Raw genomic sequence first — 16,113 nt, 5'->3', positions numbered from 1 at the left:
GCGCTGGGGTGTGGGGTGGGGGGGGGGTGAGGTGGGAGCCGGGGCCGGGGCCGGGAAGGAACAGGGGTGGGGGGAGAGGAGGCAGGTGCCGGGGCGGGGCGGGGGTTGGGGGGTGGGGGCCCGGCTCGGAACCGGGTGGGCGGAACCAGAAGGTGTGGGGCGGGGTCAGGGGCGGGGCGGGTCCCCTTCCGCGCCCACCCGGCTGCGCTGGGCCGTACCGCGTGCGTAAGCGGCCGAGGGCGCGGCGGAGGGCCGGAGGGTCGTTCTGAGCGCACGCAGCTCAAGCCCGCACGCAGGCCCCCACTCTACGCTACGGGCGCGTGTGCCTGTGCTGGCCCCGCCCTGGCGCGCGCATGTGGGGGAAGGGTCCCCAGGTACACGCTCAGGTGGGGAGCGGGCTGCGCCCAACGTGGAGGGTGGAGGGGGCAAGACGGGTCCACCCTCCCGGGAATTGGTGGCAACACCTCAGACCACCCGCGTGCCCCCCACCTCCCTTCCGGCTGTGGAGAGGAACATGCAAATGAGTTTCTTGTAAAGAAGTGTTATGCAAATAATCGCGGGACTCCGGCGCCGTCCCGCCAGCCTGGAGCGCCCCCCAGAGGCCACCAGGGAACGTCGGGGCCGTGACGTCACAGCCGGGCCGTGTTGGGGGGGGGGGGGTGCCTGGTCCTTCCCGGAGTCAGGCCTGTCCACATCCGCCCCCAGAGGACGCCCCTTTCCTAGCCCCTGCCCGGTTGGGGAGGGAGGGGGGCAGGGGTAGCGCACCTTCCCCACCATCCACACCAGTCACCCTCCGCAGCCAGGATCCCATTGGTGGCAATCTCTATGACCAACACCTTCACTGCCCTGCACTCCCATCCCTTCACGTCCCACAGTCCTCTGGGAGGAACCCCTAAGCGCCCACTGCCACACCCACCACGGCTGGCCGCTTCCAGCCTGGACCTGGTCGCAGGCCCTTGAGTCTCTGCAGTGACCTCTGTCCCTCTCTTAGAGTCTGCCAGCCCTTTCTGAGGAGAGAGGGGGAGGAAGCTTGGCCTCCAAGGCACAGTGGGTCCCTCTTCAACTTGGGATCAGGCCTCCCCCCCCCAGCCCCATCCTAGGACCCCTTCTGGTCCCTATCCCAGCTGAAAAGATGTTAATTGCACCAGTGCTCCCCCACCCACCCCCATGCTCAATCATACCCATCTACACATAGTCCCGCACTCCACAGACTCACGTACCCGCCCACTCACTCAGACCTACACCCACACTGCACTTAGGACTCCCCAGGGTTATTTGTAAGTGAACTCAGCAGGTCCCCCTTCCGGCCAAACCGCTATTGCCATAGCCACCAGTGCCGCCCTGGTCACTCTTAGGTCTCCTCTCCGTCCTCTCTCAGGTCTGTTGGGCTCCTCTGCCCTGGAACAAGCCCTTCCTGGTGCCAACTCTCCACTCATCCAGAGTAACACCACCCCAGGGCACCAACAGGTGTCTTAGTGCCTCAACTCCCACCAAGCCTCCAACTGGACTCTCCCTAAAGTGCCTCCACCCGACGATGTATTCCTCTGTGACATAAACATGTTCTTAACCACCACCACCACCACCCCCCCCCCGCCCCGTCCCCTCTGGTCAGGTAGGCTCCTCCACACTCCACCCAACCTTCTGCCCGACCCCCCCCCCCACTTCCTCAGCAACAGCAGCCACCTGCCAGCCAGCACCCAGTTCTATGAGGTCCATCTCCTTCGACTCCTTTCCATCCAGTGGCCAGGCACACTAGTTAGCCCATCTAAGGGTTAGCCCATCCTGTCAGGGTTCCCCATCACCAACAGCAGAGGTCTTCAAACCTCTTAGAGCCCTGAAGCCTGAGATTCTGAGGAAACTTTGCAGGAAAAGCCAATAAACAAAGTGGTTTCTTCACCTCACAGTGCACTGGACCCAGAGCAACAATCCGTCAAACCACCTGGAGACCCCGGCCCCTGGTCAGCCCACCTTCATTCACCTCGGGGGTGCCTCCCACCCTCTACCTCACCTCACGGGACCTTGGCAATGCTTACCACACTGATAGTGCCGGCAGCTCCCCAGGACGTCACCCTGGACTGGGAGCACCCAGGGCAGGGTCTGACTTTTTATCTTCTCAGGGCAGGGCTTGGGTCAGAGCCCAAAGACTTGGTGTAGTGAGCCCAGGCAGTTCACACATTTTCTCATTTACTTGTCACTGCAGCTCCCCCAGGAGCTTGGCTCAAAGAGGACCCACGGACAGTGCTGGGGTCAAACCCCAAGCAATGTTCACATGCCCACACATGGACCCTGTCTGCTGCCGCCACAGTTTCATGGGTGGGCTTTGCAGGAGGAGGGGCATAAAGGAACCAGGGTGTGGGAGGGGTAGGCCCAGGGATCAGTATAAACCTGGGGTGGGTGGGGGCTGGCAAGGGATTGTCTCCGTGGGCAAGTGGGCTGGCCTTCAGATGCTCATTTGAAGGGGAGAGACTGGTCCACCCAGCCAGCACGGTGGGGGGTAGGGGGGGGGGAAGCTTAGGGCCTGGCTTGGGGGAAGGGAAACCAGCAGGCAGCCTGTCCTTCCTGGCCCCAGTCAGAGTCTGAGCCCCCCACAGGGGCTCCATGCCTTCAGAGAGACAAAGGGCCATTGAGGCCCCAGACCCAGTAGGGGGAGGGGAGTGCAGGCTACCAGAGCTATTTTGGGATCTTCAGACTCAAAATCATTCAGCCCTGACCAGCCCACTCAGGCACATGCCCTAGGAAGGAACAGAGGATATTCTGAGCCAGAGATTGGCCCCTCTGGTCTCTGGGCTCACACACAGCAACATGTGACCGCACAGATGTGCACATACACATTCGGTGTTCCAGGTGTCACCCAAGCAGAGACCCAAGTACACGCACTCCCTCAAGTTTCCACTGGGCGTGGTACAAGTGTACAACTCACCGGCATGAACACACACTGGCTGTCTCACACACACGCACATGCCCACACACAAACACACCTCTAATGCTGAGGCCTCCGCCCCCACCCCTGCCCCAGTGCCACCTCCAGTCTGTCTGTCCCCCCCAGTCCCCGGGGATCTTGAGGTGCGCACCACACTGGTGCGCAGCTGCCTGTGGAGCGCAGCAAGAGAACATAGGCTACCTAGCTGGCCCAGAGTCACAGGTGTCTGGCTGCCCTGGTGGGGGAGGGGAAGAGGACCAGACAGGGCGGCCCCACCCCCAGGCCCCAGCTTCCTGGTGTCTGCTCTCAGGCTGCAGCCATTCCCTCTCCCGGGGCCTCAGCAGACAATGGGCACTTCACAGCGGGATGCCGCTGCTGGCCCAGGGCCAGCCACTGGGAAGGAGGCCTCGTCAGGCCCAAGCCTGAGTCTCACCTCAGGTGCAGCCCAGAGGTACCCATGTTTGACTCTGCGGGCTGTGTGCCCACCCACCCAGCTACCAGGCAAGGCCCACACTTCCGCTGGGCGGTCTACGCTGCAGGGTGGTGGCATTAAATGACAGTTTTGAGGAGGGGGTCAGCACGGCTGGATGCTTGGACGCCAGCTGCCTGACCAGCAGTCTCTGTGCCCAACCCTCGCTCCTTACACATCGCTATTGGTGCCCCAGGCCCTGTACGCACTAGCCTGTCTGAGCTCCTCCACTGGGAAGGCTGAGGATATCCCGAGTCAGGTAGGTTCTCTGCCCTCAGGGAGGGTACAGTGTGTGTGTGTGGGGGGGGGGGGTGACCTAGATTGGAGGGACTGGGGGATGACATCTACAGAGACCTGGATGATGCGGAGAGGGATTTGCATAGACCAGGAGGAAGAGCTTCCAGAGGCAACTACAAAGGCCCAGGGCCCAGGCCCACAAAAGACCAAGTGATACCAGCGTGGTGAAGCCTGAAGGTAACGGGCATTAGGAGTAGGAGATAAGGAGCCAGAGGGGCAGATCCTCAGGCCTGGGGAGGACAGGGGGAGGGCGCCCAGTTCAAGGCCTGCACACCTGCCAGGATACCAGCTGTAGCCACCAGGGGGCGCCATCTGAACAGAGGTGGAGGAGAGTAGGTGCCTGGAGAAAAGAAGGTAGGGATGGAGTGGGGCTGATCCACACCCTCTGTCCCTCTTCTCCAGGACGGCTCCAAGTCCCCCTCTTTTTGGTCAGGCCTTGCCCGTCTCCAAGAGGAAAGGAGAGCTGGGGGATCCAGGGAGCCACCCAAGTGTGGACAGTGCGTGGTGAGTCAGGAGAGTCAGGTGAGTCAGGGAGTGTTCCTGCTGAGGGCCCAGCTCTGTTGAACTGGGCACCATGGGGGGTGCACAGACTGGCACCAAGGTCTGGGTGGCGGTGCTTTATGAAGGTGATGATTGGGTTGGCGTCAGGATGCAGAGGAGTGGCAGGCAGACACCGGTGGGGCGGGGAGAGGCAGAGAGAGGTTCAGAGAACAAAGGGGCAGAGAGAAGGAGCTCCAGAGAGGAGAGAGCTGCAGACAGGAATGGGGTCTGCAGGCGTGCTGTCATCGTCTGGGAAGGCGCAGGCTCAGAGGGCGAGGGCCAGCTTGCTCTCTCAGCCAGCCGGTTGTAGCAATGGGTTCCGGTGTTCCAGCCCTTCCTCCTGTACCACGCCTATGGCGGCTTGCTCCCACCCCTCACTGAAGCTATGCCCTGCACCCACTGAACCTGGTGCTGTCCTCTCTGCCCAGAACACCCCTGCCCCTCTGCCTTCACCTCCCAACACCGAGCTCACCCCATCTCCATGGGAAGCCCATTCAGGACCCCAGCAGGGCCTGTGCAGGTGGAAGCAGCTTCTTCCAGGGACCCCCCCCCGCCCCCCCCCCCCACCTTCCAGTGAGGATCTGGTGCTGGGCTGTGAATGGATGTGTGGATGAGGAAGGAACCACTGGATGGATTAATGAACGGGCATAGCCTCACTGCCTCCTCCTCCAGGAAGAGAGAGACATACCCTCTTCTCTGGCAGGGGGGCACAGGCAACAATCTGGCCCAGTTGTTTGTGCTTTTACTTCTCCCAGATGTGCACCGGAGCCTCTCGTATCTGTGGACGGAGGGGCAGGTGCCTCCAGCAGCCGCGCCAGGCTGTCTGCTTCTCCCAGGGCAGGTGGTCGGGTGACTGAGAAGGGGGGAAGACTCAGGCCCACCTTAGGCCAGATGCAGACTTGCCCCTCCTGACTCCTTGCCCAGCTTGACTCCTTAACTACTCTGCCACCCCCAGAGCCCTGTGTCAGACTCAGGGTCCCACAGCCACATGCTGGGATAGTGAACCTGAGTGGCCCCCAGGGACCACAGCCCTTTCATCTCATCGTTGAGAAACCACTGTGGTCACTCCCAGAGGAGAGCCTGCAGGACGAGGTGCCCAGTCTTTGCCAGGCACAGGGTGGGCAGCAGGCAAGAAATGGGACAGCCATAGCAAACAGAGGCCGGGTCCTGTTCTAAGGCCCCTGAGACACAAGCAAAGGTTGCCTGCAACCAGCCAGTTGGCAGACCACCTGCAGGGCTCCCACCCCAGGCCAAGCCCAGGGAAACAAGGGTGGCAGAAACCACAAGCCACCAGCTGGGGCTCTGACCAGAAGTCTCGTGTGCCCAGATCAGTAGGTCTGTGGTTGCAGGCACACGTGCATACAAACACACGCAGACACACGTGTACAGGCCACACAGCTGGAAACAGCTGGCTGCATGTGAGGACAGAAGTTTCCCCCTCTCCAGAGCCTCGGCTCCGTGGGGGGCGGGGGGGGGGAGTGTTGACCAGGAGGGGCCTTCTTCCCCTTCCCAGATCCAGCTGTAAGCAGCCCCTGGCAGGGGATCTTCCTCAGAGGAAGTTCTCAGGGTCTGCTCTGGGTAGAGGGGCCCCTCTAGGGGAGCTTCTCTCCCCACGGGAGGCTCCACCAGAGGCCTAGGTCACCCCCTCTCTAGATCCTAACCACAGCCTCAGGCTCGAACCTGACCCCTCTTAAGCCCCAGTGTAGAACCATGGGGGGCACGTTACCCTCCTTCACTGAGCCGTCGCTATCATTAGGGTAACTGTCACTGGGGTGCTGTCTTGTTTCTCTGAGCCCCCTTTTTCTTATCAGTCAGCGCTTCCAGTGAGAACTTCCTGGGACTCTGAGGTATACGGCACTATGTGGGCAACTGTGGTGAGAGCGCCTGCAGCCTCCAGCCCAGCCCCAGCCAGGCCTCAGTGACCTGAGTGGGAGCTTTGATTCCCCAATTCCAGTGGCAAGGGGAGTGCCAGGGCCAGGAGGGCAGAACAGGAAAGGGAGTCCATTCTCTACCCCGTGCCCAGGCCTCTGGGCAAGGGTAGAACTTGTGGGGATGGGGGGCATGCAGGGTGGTGCAACTGGTCTGGGTCCCGCAGGCAGAGGCAAGGGACTGGGGGGGGGGGGGTACGGACGGAGAAGGAGGCCTGTTTCTACAGCTGTTTTCCACCCTCCTGTGGTGATAGGGGGCAGGCTCTGATTCTCATGGGGTTGGGGGTGGGGGATTAACCCTTCAGGAAGGAAGCAGCACAGCCAGGATGGATGGAGGAGGCCGTGCTGGACCGTTGGTGCTGAGGTCTGGGCCCCTGTCCCATTAACTTCCCTGGGGCAGACCCATGCTCCCCTCTGCTACCCTGGCACTCGGCCTGTGAGGACTGGTAGGGTGTGGGCGGGTAGCCGCCAGACCTAGGCCAGCTAGTGCTGACCAGGTGATCTCCCATTTCCTCATCTGTGCACAGGAGTCCCAGCACCCACAGAGATGCTGCAAGGGCATAACCAGCCCTACAGGAGTATGTCCGGCCCGGCCCAGCTCGGGGAGGCCCAGTGAAGACAGACGGAGAGAACACGACAGTTCCAAAACAACCTTTTTTTTTCCATTTCCAGTCTGCAGGGGCTGGGGCTCTTGTCTGGGTGGGGAGCCAGGGGGTGGGTGGGTCTGGAAAAAGCCAAGAGCTGTTTTCACTGGCTTAGCCCTGCTGAAGTAGAGACATCCCAGGGAAGTAACAGGAGAGCCAGCCGTCCATTTCAGCTAGCAAAGCCCACTCCTGGGACTACCCCAGCGAAGGTACACTAAAATCAAAGCCAAAGCCAGCAGGTGCCCCGGAAGCACTGGACTTCCTGCCAAGGACTCCCTAGGTGGGAACAGGACTGCACGGTGGGGGGGTCATCCCCCACCTGGGCAGACTCCCTCCCCCCAGCTGTGGAAGGGAGGAAGGGAGAATAGGGCAGGCAACCTCCAGTCTGGGCCTGCCTTCTCTCAGCCCTCTTGGCTGACCTGCCTGGGGGAGGGGCTCAGGAGGACACTGGGTGGGGTCTGCAGGGGGTGGGGTGAGAACCCAGTCTAGAAGAGAGCAGGAGAGGAACAGGGAGAAGCTACCTCCCACTTCAGCAGGGAGGAATGTGGGGGGAGTAGGGTATGAATGGGGGGGGGGGGGGGGCGGAATGCAAAAGCTAACTGCCCAGAACCCTCCCCTGAACACCTACCTGCCCCCACACTGTAGAGAGCTGGTCTCCGTCTGGGGGTGTCTCCACCCACACCCAGCTCCAAGGCCTGTAGTGCCTGAAAGAAGTCAGAGGGCCCAGGACCCATTGCCTCTCCAACTGGACCAATAGCACTGCCCTCCTTAAGGCCCTAGACAGCTGGCCTGGCAGGGAGGAAGGGACGGTGCTCACTAGAATCAGGCCTGCCAGGTTGGGCTGGGGATTGCTGCTGCCAGGACCCCCTTCAGGGCTGGGCAGGGCAGGGCTGGGCTGGGCCAATGCCAGACTCACTCTGACCCTGTCCCCGTGCCAGGGCCCCAGAAGGGCAGACAACACTTCCTCTCTCTGCTCTTGGCTCCTAGTGGGGAGGCAAGGGCCCCAGGACTTCGGACAGGCCTATGTCCCTCCCCGGGGCTACAGGAGAAGCCCCAGGACCAGTCTTCTTGAGGCAAGGGTGGGGAGAGTAGTGGGTGTGTGTGGGTAGTGTCCAGGCCCGGGCAAGGTGGCCGAGCACTGGGGGAAATGTCTGCTCAGCTGCCAGCCTGGGCAGGCTCGCGGTGCGTGGGCAGCTGGCACTGGAAGAGGCCAGGCTACTTCCCTGACAGAGCAGGGGGCAGGGGTCTCCCTCTGGCAGAGGCTGCCCCGGAGCAGCAGGCCTCCCTCACCCAAAGGTGGCGCACAGGGAGGGACACATACCTGTCTCAGTTATGCCAGGAATGTGGTTCCCCAGGCGGGAGGACAGGGGGAGGAGGAGCCTTCCTGGGGGCTGGAGGCTGGGGAAGGGGGCCTGACCTGGCAGAGTCAGAAAGACCCTGTAGGCCCTGGGGGAGGAACTGAGAAAGGCAAGTCCTAGAGATGGCGTGTGCTGTGGCAGCAGGTTCCCCTTCAGGACGCTGCCAGGAGCAGTGCTCAGGCAGTGACGAGGAGGGAGCAAGCCCAGGGTGTACCCCAGGAGGTGGGCCTGGACGGACACTGTCCCCCACCTTGGCTGCTCTGGGCCTTTAGGAGTAGGGGGAGGGCGGCACTGGGGAGGGAAGTGTGCTAGGGATAGGGGTTTCCTGCACGCAGTGGGACCTGGTGGATTCGTGGTGACTTCCGCAGATTGGGGGCTGCCCAGGCTTCACCCTGGGGCTGGGACAACAATGCGGCCCCTGGGAACAGAATGGGGTCAGAGTCAGATAGGGAGGGGTCAGCTTAGCTCAAGCCCTGTCCATCCATCTCCCTCACTAGGGTGAGGCCCTTGATTCCCAGAGCACCTAGGGTGGAGTCCTGGGGTGGGGTCCAAGGTCCTTACCTAACACAGAATAGGAGGCGGGCCAATCTCCCACCCTCACCCAGCTTGGAAAGGTGGGCACGGGATTAATACTTGCCCAAGCCTGGCCCTAGTCCCTCGGGATCTTGTGCCTCAGGCCTCCGGAGCCTCAAGGGGGAGGCACCCCTTCACCCTGGCCCATTGGGATGCAGCAACCCTGTCCTAGCACCTGGCCCTCCCAGCCCGCCCCGCCCGCCTCCCCCCACCATGGCACCCTGGTTTGCTTTCAAAGTAGAGATCTATGTCGCCCAGCTCAAAACTTCCCAGGCACCTTACAGTGGAACCCAAGCTCCTCCATCTACACCACCCCCCTCCCCAGAAGGTTCTTGCCTCCACCTGGCTCCACCTGCAAGGCTCCAAGCTACAGTCATAGCAAATGCCTTTCTCTGGGTCTCCTCTTCCCAAGACCACCCTCCCTAGCAGGCCCACCCCAGGAAGAGTCTAGTGGCTCAGCCCCTCCTGGGTGCACACCAGTTGCTGCACACTGGCCTACGGGTCCAGCACTACCCCTTCTCCAGCTGGAGCTCAGGTCCTGGCCTGGTACCTGAGTGCTGGCTGCCCAGGGCACACAGTAGGTCAAGTCTCACCCAGTGCTGGTTGGGGGGCTCTCCCTGGGTACCCTCCTCTCCAGCTGTCTCTGTGCCCAGCCTGGCATATACAGAGCCAGGGGCTGCCATGGGTAGAACAGGCTTTGGCAAGATGCCAAACCTTGTTCTGCCCAGGGTGGCCCTCCCACCACATGCCCTCTGACCCCACAGAAGGCCACAGTTACTGAGTCACAGACCCTCAGGCTGGACCCGCCCAGCTGTAGAGTTGATAATTCACTCTCTCTATCTTATAGGCACAGGGGACTTTCTGTACCCTGACCCTTCTTTCTCCAGCCTCTCCTTAGCCCCCCCACCACCACCCATCCCCCAAACTGGGTATCACCATCTCACAGCCTGCCCCATCTCCATGCCACCTTCCCATCTTTCCCCCCAGAACACAAACACCCAGAGCAGGGCAAGGTTGTAAGGTGTGAGGGGGCCAGGCTGGGTCCCCCTCATCTGAGCCAGTGCTGGGAAGGGACCGGGAATACACAGCCCTGCCGGCTTCTCTGTGTGATGCTGTGGCCCAGGACCCTGGAGCAGGCTCAAGAACAGATGATCATAGCGGGGGCAAAGTGCCACAGGGCTCCCCATTTCAGGTCCTGCCCCTACCCCTGCACAGTCCCTCTCAGACCACCATCCAGGATCCCGCAAAAACCAAGCCAGCATCACAGCAGTAAGTTAGATAGAAAGTGGGACTTCCCTGCTGGCCAAAAGAACGAATCAGAGGACAGGGTTGCCTTCCCGAGAAAGGAAGTCACAGACCCTTCCCACTGCCCTGAGGAGGAAATGTTCTTTCCACCGCCACCCCCCTCCGCCACCCCCCTCCGATGCATCCCTTCCCAGGCAGCCTTGAGAGGACAGACAGGATGTGGGGGCGAGGGGCAGTTCCTACATTCTCCCTGCCACATTCCCCAGCAAAGGATCTCAGCCCCCAACTGCGACTCTCCTGGGGCAAGGGGGTGGGGGTGGGGGGGGGCGGCAGGGAAGCCCTTGGTCATGTGATTCCAGCTCACCTCCCAGAGGCTGGGCTGGGGGAGGGGAGCTCTTGGGCCATTCAGAATAGGCATGTGCTGTGTGGACAGCAGACATGGAAACGTTCTTCGACTCAATTAGAGCATTTCACACCCACTCAAACCCCCAGAAGTCCCCACCCCACACAAACTCCCCCTTCTAGAAATGACGGGCCTCTTGGAACACATAAGGGGGCAGCCCCTCCTCCAATCCCTATGCCCCACTCTGAGGGGTTTGCTCAACATCTGGGACCCGTCCAGACAGATGTTTGGGCTTCTCCAGGAACATAAACAGCTGGTGTTCATTCACCTGGTCCCCTCCTCCCACTCAGAAAAGGACCAGGAGGGAGAGGGTAAGCTGAAGAGGAGGAAGCCTGTCCCCTTTCCAAGACCGGGGCTTGCTTGGCCCTAAGACAAAAGATGGTGGCACCGTGGGACCGGGGGTGGTTAGTGGGGATCCCTGCTAATGTCAGAGATCGGAGCTGTGACCTTGCGATGGCCAGACTCAGCTGGGAGATGAGGGAGGAAGGAAGGAGAGCAGACTACCACAAGACACATGCGCTCCTGCCTACAGCAAGCTCTCCTCTGCTCCCCAGGGCATGATGTGGAGCTCCTCCAAGCCTACCCGCCTCAGTCACCCTCTGCCCCTGGTCAAGTCCCCACATACCTTCTACACAGTGCTCCACTTCCTCCAGATTCCGCAGAGTGATACGCATGAGGCTAGAATTGAGCATCAGCTCGTTCTTGTGGGCTGGCCACAGGTACGGGGGGGCAGGGTTCACAAAGAAGATCCTGGTGTCCCCAGTGGACACCTGGTTGTCACAGATGAGGGGATCTCCAAAGCCGCCAATCACCACCTTGTTGCCACCATCAAGCAGGCTCTCTTGGGTCACCATGTGTTTGCCCTTCAAGTACCGCCAGACCCGAACCTGGGATGGACATGGGGGGGGGAGGGGCAGGTATCAGTGATCCTCTTTCCACTGGGGAGAGGAGGCCACAGAGTCCAGGAACAAGTACAGACTGGGCGCCTGGGCTTTTTCTTCTCTTCCCACCTCAGTTGCTCAGGCCAAATGTCCAGAGTAGACTCAAAGCCCGGGCAGAGACGTGCGTAGATCTTTGGGTCAGCCCACAGGAGGGGGCTGCAGGGAAGCACACACCCTTGATGGATGCCACAGCCTGTGCGTGTCACACAGAAGGACGTGTGCCCTCACCCAGGAGGCAGCACTCCCACCCACTAGGTCTAACTGACCTCAGCCACCCCAATTCCTATAATGTCCATCTCAGCTCAGGCTGGAAATGGGAAGGGGACCCACCTGGCCTGGGTGCCTGCTTTCCATGTCCTTACTTTCTCCACCTACCCACCACTACTTTGGGCCCACCCCTGGGGACAGCCAGGAGCAGCGAACATGGACAATGGGGTGTAAGGGCCATGGGCCCCGAGCTCAGGGCTCTGGGCCAGCTTGGCTCCTTGCAGCCCTGTGGGTGGGCTAAGACACCCTCTCTCCCCCACACACCCCAGGAGGCGAAAGACCCCTCCTCCTGCCGGGCTCCTACAGTGAATGCAGTCAAGGCAGCCTCCGAACCACAAAATCAAGTTTGGGCAGCACAGGGCAGCCCCACCCTACACACTCTCACTCCTGGGGCCCTGAGGGTACCTGCTCTGACAAACCAAGCCCTGAGACGCCCACAGCCCGGGGAGCGAGGGGGGTGGGTGGGTACAGGAGGGTCTCAGCAGCTGCAGGCTATACTGGGATGTTCTCCAAGGAACAGATCCGTGGGGACATATGCACAGGGGACATGAGTCCACCACACATTCCCTGAGAAGAAGCCCCTTTCCTCAGGAGCTCTGGGGATCTGAGACTTCTGGAACGGGTGATGAAAGACAATGGTGGCCTGCCCACCTGCCAGGTCCCTGCTGGGAGCCTCAGGAAGGCAGCATCTTAGGGACTCCCTCCACCTTCCAGTGGCCCAGTTGTCCAACCTTATCCCTCCCAACCCCAGACACACAGTAGGCTACAGAAGGATGATAACCAGCAGGGAGAGGACTGGGCCGCTTTCCTCGCCTCCCCCCACCCCAGCCACACCCAGGAGCAGCGGGGAGGAAGTCGGGAAAATCCTGCAGGGACTTGGCAAAGTGCCCTGGCGTGGTGGAGGGGAGGGGGCTGGGCGGGGGATCCCAGCTGTAGCCAACACAGGCCAATCTGAAAGAAGCTGTCCCCCCCCCCCACCCCCATCTCCATGGAGAAGGAATGATCCGATTTCTGGTCAGGGAGGTGGTTTTAGGGGCCAGAGCGGGGATGGGCCCTGGATCCCCTGAGTCCTCCCTAGGAACGTGTTATGGGAAAAACCCACCATACCTAACCCAGGAGACTCCCAGATCCAGCTGAGGGAGAGGCCGAGCAGCACCCCTCCCCTGTGGCCAGGGGGATCCAGTTCTCCCAGGAGCAGGATGGGGCACCTGTCCCTGCACCCCTCCACAGCTGAGGCTCAGCAACGGTTCCACCCACTTTTCTGCTCCTGTCCCCACACCTAGTCACTGCAGCACCAGCCGCCAGGATGCCTGGGGGTGGGAGATTCTATGTGCACTCCACTCTCTCCGGAACCCCCCCCCACCCCCCCGCCGCCCTCTGGCCCTGGTAAAGGCCTCTGGGAGGGAGTAGTGACAGCACTGACCATAGGCCAAATTCCCACTTTCACCCCAAACAGCAGGCATCACCTCTCCTTGTCCCCGTTCCTTTCCTATGGTTGATGGGGAGGGGGTGCGATAGCCATACAGTTTCCCTGGGGGGACGGCGCACTTGTTTCCAGTAAGGTGGTGGGTTTGGAGGTGGGGGTGGGGGCAGACACGATTGGGTCTCCAGGGCCTTGGCACCACGAGGTGGGCCCGCAGCGGTGCCGCAGGAACTTTCCCTCCGGCACTCGCGAGTTTTCCGGGACCCCGCGCCCCACCCGGGGGCCCGGCGGTCGCCAAGGGAGCGGGAGCGAGAGCTGCGGAGCGTCTGGTGCCCGTTCCCACGGCCTGGGATGGGGGTCCCAGTGGGGTGGGGTGGCCGGCCTCCGGGCTAGGGGCGCAGGCTGGCGGAGGAAGAGGCCCCCAGCCCCGGCTTCCAGGAGGGGCTCTCTGGGGCGAGGGCGAGGGGTCCCGGCGGGGGCGCACCTTGCACGAGTACGTGTGCTGCACCGGGTCCACGTTGAGAATCTCCTCCACGGTGCCGGTGAGCACCACGTTCGCCTCCTCCTCCCGCCGCTCCAGCGCGCGCTCCGGGCACGTCCCGTCGGCGCGGGGCAGGGCGCGCGCGGCCACGACCAGGAGCAGCAGCAGTGGCTGCAGCAGGGCTGGGCCGGGCGGCCGCAGGCTGGCCATGGCGCGGGCCGACGACGGCGGAAGGCGGCCGAGCGAGCGCGCGGGCCTGGCCGCGCCGGGAGCGGGACTGGACAGGACGGGACGCAGCTCCCGGGAGGCGGCGGGGGCGAGGGCGGCGCGGGGGCGGGACCCGGGGCAGCCCCGCCCCCTCCCCGCCCCTTCTCCCCCCTCCCGCCCCCCCCCCCCCCAGCCCAGCTCCCCAGCCCGCGCGGGTCCCCTACCCTCCCGGCGCCCAGCGTCCCGCGCCGGCCGCGAACAAAGCGTCGGGACAGCGACGCCGGGCGGAAGCCGGGCTGGTGGGAGGGCGGGGGTCGGACTGGGTCGGGCCAAGGTGGGTGGTGCGACTTGCCAGGGCGGAGGGCGGAGGGCGGACGGGACGGGGGGGTGGTGGTGGGCGGGCCCGGGAGGTGCTCGCTCTTCTGCGGCGCACCCCCGTGGACGCCCCTCCCCCTCCTGCGCGGGCGTCTCTCCCCCACCCCCACCCCCGCCCAGGAAATGCGGCTGCAATCGGGTTAATGCATAATCTGGAGGCGACGTGACGGGACTTCCAAGGGGCTCCGGGCTGCGCCGGGGCCAGAGCTGCGGGAGCTCCTTGGCCGCGGGAAGGGGCTGCCAGGTCCTGGGGCCCCGCCGCCCCTCGGACCCTGCAGGGTTGCGCCCCTCCCCTGGCGGGAACAGCTCGATGGCACACCACAGCCCCTCTCGGGAGCTGGGGACAGAAACTCGCCCGGGTCCGGGACCCCCAGCAGGTTCGGGCGAGGAGGCGGCCCCAGCAGGCCGCGCCCCCGGCCGGCTAGGACCAATGTGGACCGGTGGCTGTGGTGATTGGTCAGAATGGAGCGCAGACCCGCCCACCGCCCGGTCCCGGGTCGGCCCCGGCCTGGCTGCAGAGCGGAGGGCTCCCTCTGTCGTCCAGCCGCGACTGTGTCGGCTCAGCAGGGGACGGCCGGCCACGCCCCCTCCTCAGCCCCGCGGTGGGCCCTTCTCCAGCCAGCCTGTCTAGGTACATGGGATCAACTGAGATCCAGAGAGTACAATTTGGAGCCTAGCTTAGCTGAAGATCGAGGGGGAGGGGGAGGAGACCCCTTCTGTCCGTCCAGGGCTGAATCTGTGGCACACCCCCTCACCCCAAGCCATCCACAGATCTCTGAGCCAGAAGCAATGCAGGAAGTAGCCCCTCTGGGAGAGGGTACCTTACCTCCCCGACCCTGGTGGGAGGGGTTCAGGGAAGGAGGATGGCCCCAAGGATGTATGCTCACACCTGCTAATTTGTAGTATGACAAAGAGGTGAGGGTGGGGACCCAGGAAATGAACCTGGAACCCAGAGAGCACCCCTCCCGCAGACATACACACAGCTGCCTGTCTACACATACTGGTCACAGATGAGCAAGACCTAGAAGTCTCTCAGCCCAGATACAGACCGCCCCCTCCCCTCCCTGCCCGCCCCCCCCCCCCCCAGACCAGAAAGGGGCTTCTGGGTCTCCAGCCAAATTACTCTGAACAGACTGAAGGCTGAGGTCTGAGTCCCCAGAGTCGTGGACTTTAGCCCAGAGAAGCGTATGGGTATGTTCTGTGTCTCTCCCCCCACCCCCCATCTTGCCTGTGTCCAAAGCTGACTCAGTCTGGCTCCCGTGGAATTCCTGGGAAATTGGTATATAGAGAAACAGTCTACGTGGAAGCAGGTGTAGTTTGTGTCAAATTAGGTGCGTGCCCTCCATCTGAGACAAGCTCTTCCACATTGGACTGAAGGAATCGCGCATTCCAGGGGGGCCCCTCACCTGCTGGCCATGGTCTCTCCATTAAGGTGTATTTGTTGGAGAATAGTCTCCATTCAGCAGCTTGCCAGATGGTAATGTGTGTGTTCAAGGCCCTGCCCACACCCCTCCCTGGACCCGTGCAGGCCAGACAGGGCAGGCTGATGGGTTCTGGAGGGCCATGAGTGCCAGTGGAGGAGCCTGCCTCACAACCCAGCCAGGCAGGCCCTAGGGCCTCACCCTCTGAGCACTTCCAGGGGTGCTGGTCCTAGTAAGAACCTGACCACACCTTTCCCTCCCTGTACTGTCTGCTGACCCAGATGTGGGGGATGGGAATCAGTTATGCAGAGGCTGACTGAGGCTCAGCCTGGAGGTAGGCTGTGCACGCCAACAGATATGTCTCTTCTTTCTCTAGAATTTAATTTCTCAAAGGTGAGGGGACACCTTCAGTTTCTCCGAGGAGTGGCTGGCAGTGGGTCACTATTTTGATCTCATTAGACTTGTGCCTTCACTTACTTGGCAAATGCAGCCTAGTGACCACCCGGTGACCCTGCGTCTCCTTATCCCACTTCCTCCTCTGCCCCTCCCCCAGCCTCATCAGTAGGGGTGCAGAAGGGAGGGGTGCTGGGGGAAGGAGGAGGGCAGAAACGGAAGGAGACG

At 62.4% G+C, this 16,113-nt stretch overlaps 1 protein-coding gene across 5 annotated transcripts in view; it reads right to left on the bottom strand.

The window, feature by feature from the left end:
• The window catches only part of AGRN (agrin), a 34,575-nt gene extending 20,773 nt beyond the window's left edge, over nucleotides 1–13,802 (bottom strand). Inside the window, exons 1-2 of one of the 5 annotated variants that reach the window (XM_043573486.1) lie at nucleotides 13,493–13,802; nucleotides 11,003–11,264 (exon numbers count right to left, since the gene is read on the bottom strand). In XM_043573486.1, coding sequence (XP_043429421.1) covers nucleotides 11,003–11,264; nucleotides 13,493–13,699 — 469 coding nt within the window. In that variant the 5' untranslated portion in view covers nucleotides 13,700–13,802. The remainder of the gene's footprint in view (nucleotides 1–11,002; nucleotides 11,265–13,492) is intronic. The other 4 variants (XM_043573482.1, XM_043573483.1, XM_043573484.1 and 1 more) reach the window with 4 other exon arrangements.
• Nucleotides 13,803–16,113: the final 2,311 nt, after the last annotated feature.

This window comes from Prionailurus bengalensis, chromosome C1 (assembly GCF_016509475.1).
Source record: "Prionailurus bengalensis isolate Pbe53 chromosome C1, Fcat_Pben_1.1_paternal_pri, whole genome shotgun sequence".
Taxonomy (NCBI): Eukaryota; Metazoa; Chordata; class Mammalia; order Carnivora; family Felidae; genus Prionailurus; species Prionailurus bengalensis.
This window is presented reverse-complemented; position numbering and strand designations above follow the sequence as displayed.